Below are 7,147 nucleotides of genomic sequence, written 5' to 3'. Positions count from 1 at the left end.
TGACACTTGCTGCTGCAGTTTGCCTTGGAGCCCACTGCTAGCACTGTGAGGGTAGGGAGGGTGGCCAGGATCCGTGACTTTGTTTCCTAGGACACAGTTGTTGCAGTTTTATATTCCATCTCTGCCCTGGTCTCTGCCTTGATCACTGGGTTCCACTCTAGTATATGCTGATCACTCGGACAGGAATGCTCAGGGCTACAGAGAGTGCATACTGCAACTTGATTTATCCCCTCTTCCTAAGTCCAGTAGGGAGCTCCAGGCTCTTTCCCAGCACCGGTCTCTGCTCCTCTCCTTTTTCTCCTCCCTTGGTTGCCCAATTTGCCCACCTTTAGATTCTCCATGTGCAGATCTCTTAGACATATTTGTGTGCTAGGCTGTTTAGTTAGTTCTAATTTCAAGGGGAGAGATCAAGGGAACCCCACAAGCTGCTATGCTTCTTATGTCACCTCTTCATCCTATATTTTAACATGTACTTTTTTATTGTGGTAAAGTATACATCAAGACAAACCAGTCTCTTTTAAATGATTCTGATGCTTTCTCTTTTTTTAATTGACCAAAGAAACATTTCTCTTTTTAAAAATTAAATTTATTGTGGTGTTATTGGTTAATAAAATTCAGATCTGTAAGAATGGCTATTATCAACAAGACAAGTAACAACAAGTGTTGGAGGGGTTATGGGGATAAAGGAACTCTCATACACTGCTGGTGGAAATGTAAATTAGTATAGCCAATATGAAAAACAGTATGAATGTTCCTCAAAAAATTAAGAAGTAAATTAGCACTTGACCCAGCAATCCCTCTTTTGGGTATCTATCCTACAAAATTAAGAACATGTATTCATAAAAATATATGTATCCTGATATTTTGTTCACTGTATCATTACTCACAGTGGCCAAGACAGGGAAATAACCAGAGTGTGCTTCAATAGATGATCAGATAAAGAAGATATGATACAGATGTACAATAAAATATTACTCAGCCATCAGAAAAGATGAAATACTGCCATTTGTGACAACAAGGATGGATCTTGAGATTACCATGCTAAGCAAAATAAGTCAGACAGAAAAAGTTGAGAACTATATGATTTCACTCATATTTGGGATATAAAACTGAAAGCAACAAATAAACAAGACAAACAGAGACTCATGGACATGGACAACAGTTTAGTGGTTACCAGAGGGAAAGGGAGTAGGTAAGGATAAAAGGAGTCAATTATATGGTGACGAAAGGAAATATAACTTTAGGTGGTGAACATGCAATGCAATATGCACATGATGTATTATTGAATTGTATTCTTGAAATCTATGTAATTTTATTAACAAATGTTATCCCAATAAATGTAATAAAAAATAAGAATAAAAAAAGAAAGAAAAAAAATATTGGATGACACCTTAGCATTTTGAAAATGTAAGGAAAACATGAGTTTATTGTTTTCATAATTTTATTTTTTCTGCAACTGATGCTATTATGATTGCAATTCATTTCGCTGTGGGCACTGTTCCACAAGTGATGGCTAGTTTTTTTCATGTTTTCATTTTTTTTGGTCAAAGTTAATTTCACCGTAGGTTCATTAGTGGTTTGAATAGGATCCCCAAAGACATTTTTGTTTGTTTATTCAGCTGTTCTCTGACCATTTAAGCAGATAAAACAACAAAGCACATGCCATTTCTATTCATGAAAATTTACACAGCAACTCATTTCTTTGAACAGAGGGATCAGACCGTATTTACTTCCACAGCCAGAGAGTGCTGCTAGCATTTATTTGTCATTCTTTGTTCATTCTTTCAGTCACAGAATTCAAGGAAATATTATTTAATAGTTTATTGAGAGAAAGCAACTCATCAGATTTCATTTTAGACTTTGTGATGACAAGAGCAGAAGATGCTATTCTCTATGCCACTGCATAGTACCTTGCATTTGCAGGCAGTCTTACCTGGAAGAGCATGTAAGGCTTAACAATAGGGCAAAGTTAACACAAAGTTATAGCCACTAGCACTCTGTGTTCTCAGACACAAAAAGAAACTTTAGGTTACATTTCCCAAAACATGATGAGGATCTACCAGAAAGTAAGTATGAAATGTTTGTCAATCATGGGCTTAAAAGTTTAGGAACTGGAACTGTGGAAGTTGTGTAAAAGCTATCATTCCCAGATAAAGGATAAAGGCAGTGAGTTCACATCTTTCTGCTAGAAAATCTGAGTCCATGAAGTACCTTCATGTTCAGAGAAAATTTGAAAAAAGTAACCTGTGAGCTGCTACTTTGTTCTTCATAACATGATAATGAATCCGAACGTGACTCTTGAGCAGTGCTCTTGGAAGTGATCAGAATGAAGGATTACACTAGCTATGTTCTCACCTGCAGAGTGTAGTCACTGCCATGGTATAATGAGGGGGGCCAAAAAAGGAATCAAAAAGTATTTCTCACTTCTCCATTGACTCTTAAAACATGATGATTAAAAATAACTTCAAGGGAGGCAAACACCCATTGAAAACCCTGTTAAATGGTTATTTATCTCATTTTGAACATTTGCAGTCCATCCCTTGGACTGTCTCAGTCCTGAAAGAATCCATAACAACTTAAGTTATGTTAATTAGGATAGACTACAAAGATTTGGAGCTCCTGATGTTAATTGTTCTTTTACTGATACATTCAAATAACTCAGAAAAAATGTGAAATATGTACGTGTTTATTATTCATTTGAAACATTATAAGACCAGCAAAATATAATGATGATGAATTTGTACTGAAATGACCACTAGAATAAAGTGATGTACCTCATTTATAAGAAAAATATCGATGAAACGGTAATCAGTTAGGATTATCTTATCCATAAAAAATATTAAAAACCACACCTAAAATAATAACACCCAAATCCTCAAAACTTTGGGAATCAGAGATTCTCGCTTTCAAATGGTGTGAGTACACAGTGGGACGCATTTTTAAAAGACTAGTTTAGCAATAAGTATGGGAAACGCTTTATTCAATATTTCTTGTTTGATTAGTTCTTAAATATGAGATTAATCTAGTGAAGACAAAAAGATTTACATACAAGAATGTCTATTAAGAGATTATTATATAATAAATGGAAACAAACTCAATGTTTATTATCAGAACTATTAACTTTATAATTTTCTTCCTTACATTATAAGATATGATGAGCAACTCAAATTGTGTGTTTGAAGAATATTTAATGACATGGGGAAAATACATCATAAGTGCTTTAAAAAGAATTGAATGAATAAAGTGAGGTTAAATGAGGAAAACATCAAATGTTATTTACAATATAATATATAGTTTATAAAATATAAATAACTGCATTACATAATTATATAGGTACAAACAGGTAGAAATAACTATAATAAGATATTAATAAGCATGGCTGAGTGTAATGTGATCATGGGAGGATTTTTCTTATGCTTTTCTATTGGTTCTCAATGAATGTAATAAATGAATATGAACACATTTGATCAAGAGGATTAAAGTAATATTATCTTTAAAGAATGAATGTAATAAATGAATATGAACACATTTGATCAAGAGGATTAAAGTAATATTATCTTTAAAGATAAAAATAATAATAAAGATAAAGATAAAGATAATAAAAATTATCTTTGAGCACAGTAAGTGAATAGTCATGGTCTAAAACTCCAGTATTAATTTTTTGTGTTAAATATTTGACTTTTAAAGTAGTCATTCAAACATTGATATGATTTACTTATAAATCTCAACCCAGTCACTTCCTCTGAACTGAGGACACAAAATTATATGTTTTTATGGTATGTGATGGTATACCATCCAGGGATATTAACTGGTGCTCAGTGTGTTGGCCAGCATGGAGACATATGCAGATAAAAGTTGCTGAAGAAAAGAACTTTAGAGGTGCTAAATAGAAAGATGTGTGGCTCTCTGGAAACCCTTGCATTTTAATCTAGAAGAACTATCTCTGCATGGGCTTGCATTATTTAAAGGTTGCTGACATTAGGCAAACATTTTATCCCATAAGCCTTGGTGTGCAGCCTCCCATATGAAGGTGTTTATGAACCCTGTACACTGTGCCAATTCTCCTCAATAGATAAGAAATGAAGTCTTCCCTAAGAACAGAGGGAAACAGCGCTTAAGGCATTTGGTGGGAAATATGCATCACATACAAATCATTCATATTACAAAATGATTGGTGTCTCATGGGGTGATTTCATTTGAGTCATTTATTGAAGAAACCCAAATGCCCCGAAGATACTGTTTACATTGAGAAAACATTTGAAAAACTAACATTTTAATTAATTAGTGATTATTAGAACTGACTAAGTATGAGCAATTGCCCCAAATCCTAACATTACAGCTTTCCTGGAAATGATTAAGTTTTGGATTTCATTTTGAATTTCATTTGACCTGGTCAAATGCCAGCTCTGACACTTCTTAAAGTGTCATCACTGGGAAGGGTGAGTGAATAGGTAGGAAATGTGAGAAATGAAAAAGTATCATAGGTCTTATTGGAACAAGGTGAAAGGAATTCTTTGACTTGATCTTCAAATAAGCAACACTCGAAGGCAGTTTTGTAGGGAAGCTCATGAGGATGTATTGTGCTTTTCTAGCTTTTAAAAATATTATTCCTAATAGCCAAAATGTATTTATTCTCTGTGTAATATTTAATTTTTATTAAATATTAACACCTGATAATAACTGCTTTTTAAAGGAATAAGCACAAAGTCTACCTACCCTTGGGCCAGAGTGCTGAAAAGCAAAAATCTGTCCTGAAGAAATGGTAGGGGCAGCAATGATTAGTGACAGATCCAAGGGTAAAGTGAATCTTCAGAGAAAATAATATGGCAAAGATATAAGAGTTTTCCCCAAGTGGTATTCTCCTTTATCTACCCATCTCGCAAGATATAGACTTTCTGATATTAAGGGAGCAGGCAACTAGCCTCAGAACTCATTTGGGAGATGAAATATCTATGCATAAACTACAGAACCCCACTAAGGATAAAAGAAGCCTAGGGACAGGATAGTGTTCTGAGAAAGACCATCAGAACATCTCACCTGTCAGTATTCTGGGAAGACTTGGGATGGGTGGGACAGTAGACAACAGATGGATGTTGAAACAAGAATTCGGGAAAGATAACAAAACAGAGGCTGTTCATGCTGATACACGAGAGGTACCCAGACTAGAGGATTTCAGCAAATTATCATAAAAGGGGAGCAAAGAAGAAATTTTGGAGGAGTATGGAACTCAGGAGAATTCATGGGAACTCTGATATACTCCTCCCAGGTTGCCCAAACAGTAAAGGCTTCTCTAGGATGTGGGGGAGATTCAGGAATTGTTTGAAGGGAACAAGTGTTGCAAAGCATGGAAATAATACAACTGAGCCACTGGTAGTATTAAAATACCATAGAGTATGAGAACGCTTTGCCCATACGCTGCAGTGACAGATGGGGAAATCAATTTGTGTACAGATTTTTCCTCTTTACCAACATTAATGGATCTCCTACTCTACACCAAGGACTGGGGATACCACAATGGCTGCCATGTTCTCGGGGGACCGTGAGGTTCTCAAGGCACTTTCTATCTCCTTGAAAATTGGTTCTGTGACCGAAGTGGAAAAGAAACTTCAGATGGATATTTTCCATAAGCCACATTCTGAAGACCATTCTGAAGGTAAAGCGCAGTGCAGGGAAATGAAGCACGATGCAATCGCTTCTATATCAGATTGTTGACGATCAAATAAAAGCTAAAACATGTGCTTCTCCTGGTTTGCTTAGCTACTTTTCTCTGTACAGCATATTGAAATATCATTTTTGCATTCTATTCCTCAGATTCAAAGCCTATGATTTAGTAATACAGACTCATTATATATCTGAAGACAGTGATGAAAAACCATTCTGCAATAACAACATTCATCCTGCTAGGATTAACAGATGACCCACGACTGCAGGTTTTTCTTTTAGTATTTCTGTTTCTCACCTACATTTTTACTGTTGCTGGAAATCTAATCATTATTCTCCTCACTCTGGTGGACTCTCACCTTAAAACACCCATGTACTTTTTCCTTCGGAATTTCTCCATGATAGAAATTATGTTTACAACTGTCTATGTTCCTCGATTCCTATACAGCATGACAACTGGAGACAAACTTGTTACCTATACAGCTTGTATCAGCCAATTATTTTTTCTCATCCTCATCGGGGCAACAGATTTTTTTCTTCTAACTGCCATGTCCTATGACCGCTACGTGGCCATCTGCAAGCCCTTGCAGTACACCAGCATCATGAACGAAAGAGTATGCACCATTCTTGTCCTTTGCTGTTGGCTGATTGGGTTAATTGTTATACTTCCACTGCTTAGCCTGGGAGTTCAGCTAGATTTCTGTAGCTCCAATCTCATTGACCATTTTGGCTGTGATGCATCTCCTCTTCTGAAGATTGCGTGCTCGGACACTCAATCAATAGAGCAGCTACTTTTAATCATGGCTGTGATGACTCTCATAGTCACCCTAGTTTGTGTAATCGTGTCCTACACGTACATCCTCAAGACTATTTTAAGGCTCCCTTCAGCTCAGCAAAGAAAAAAGGCTTTCTCTACCTGTTCTGCACACATGATTGTAGTTTTCATTACCTATGGAGGTTGTATCTTTATCTATATCAAGCCAGCAAAGGAAGAAGTGGCCCTTAATAAGGCGATGGCATTGCTCAATTCCTCATTTGTCCCTTTAATGAATCTTTTCATTTACACTCTACGGAATAAACAAGTCAAAGAAGCTTTCATTGACTCTGTAAAAAAGATGGCATATTTTCAAAGAACTAGATAACTAAAATTGTATTTATTCAAAAGTAGATACATTAAGTATTTCATCTTTTATTATGTGTTCTAATTCAAATCTACAGTACAGAACTGCAGTTACAATCTGAGTAGCCGCAGAAATTTCTTTTCTATTACTCTTAACAACCACAGATTTATGCAATCCTTCTGGCCTTAATTCAAAGAGATCTTTCATAGTGGTTCACTTTCATAAAGGACCATGAATATTGATTTTCAGAAACTTGTAACAATACTTCACGATCCTGTCTGAAGGATGTAACAAAGAAGGCAGTAACAAAATTTGAGTTTTACATTTGTCCATTAATTTCTTTAAATGAATAGATTTTCAGACAA

The 7,147-nt window shown here is 35.6% G+C and overlaps 1 protein-coding gene across 1 annotated transcript; it reads left to right on the top strand.

Annotated features, from left to right (window-relative positions):
* The first annotated feature begins 5,864 nt into the window (after nucleotides 1-5,864).
* On the top strand, nucleotides 5,865-6,803 carry LOC102886401 (olfactory receptor 6C2). The gene has a single exon (XM_006910705.1). The coding sequence runs from the start codon at nucleotides 5,865-5,867 to the stop codon at nucleotides 6,801-6,803; it is 939 nt and encodes a 312-aa protein (XP_006910767.1).
* Nucleotides 6,804-7,147: the final 344 nt, after the last annotated feature.

This window comes from Pteropus alecto, unplaced genomic scaffold (assembly GCF_000325575.1).
Source record: "Pteropus alecto unplaced genomic scaffold, ASM32557v1 scaffold624, whole genome shotgun sequence".
NCBI lineage: Eukaryota > Metazoa > Chordata > Mammalia > Chiroptera > Pteropodidae > Pteropus > Pteropus alecto.
The sequence above is the reverse complement of the archived record's forward strand: the minus strand, read 5'-3'. Positions and strand labels throughout refer to the sequence as shown.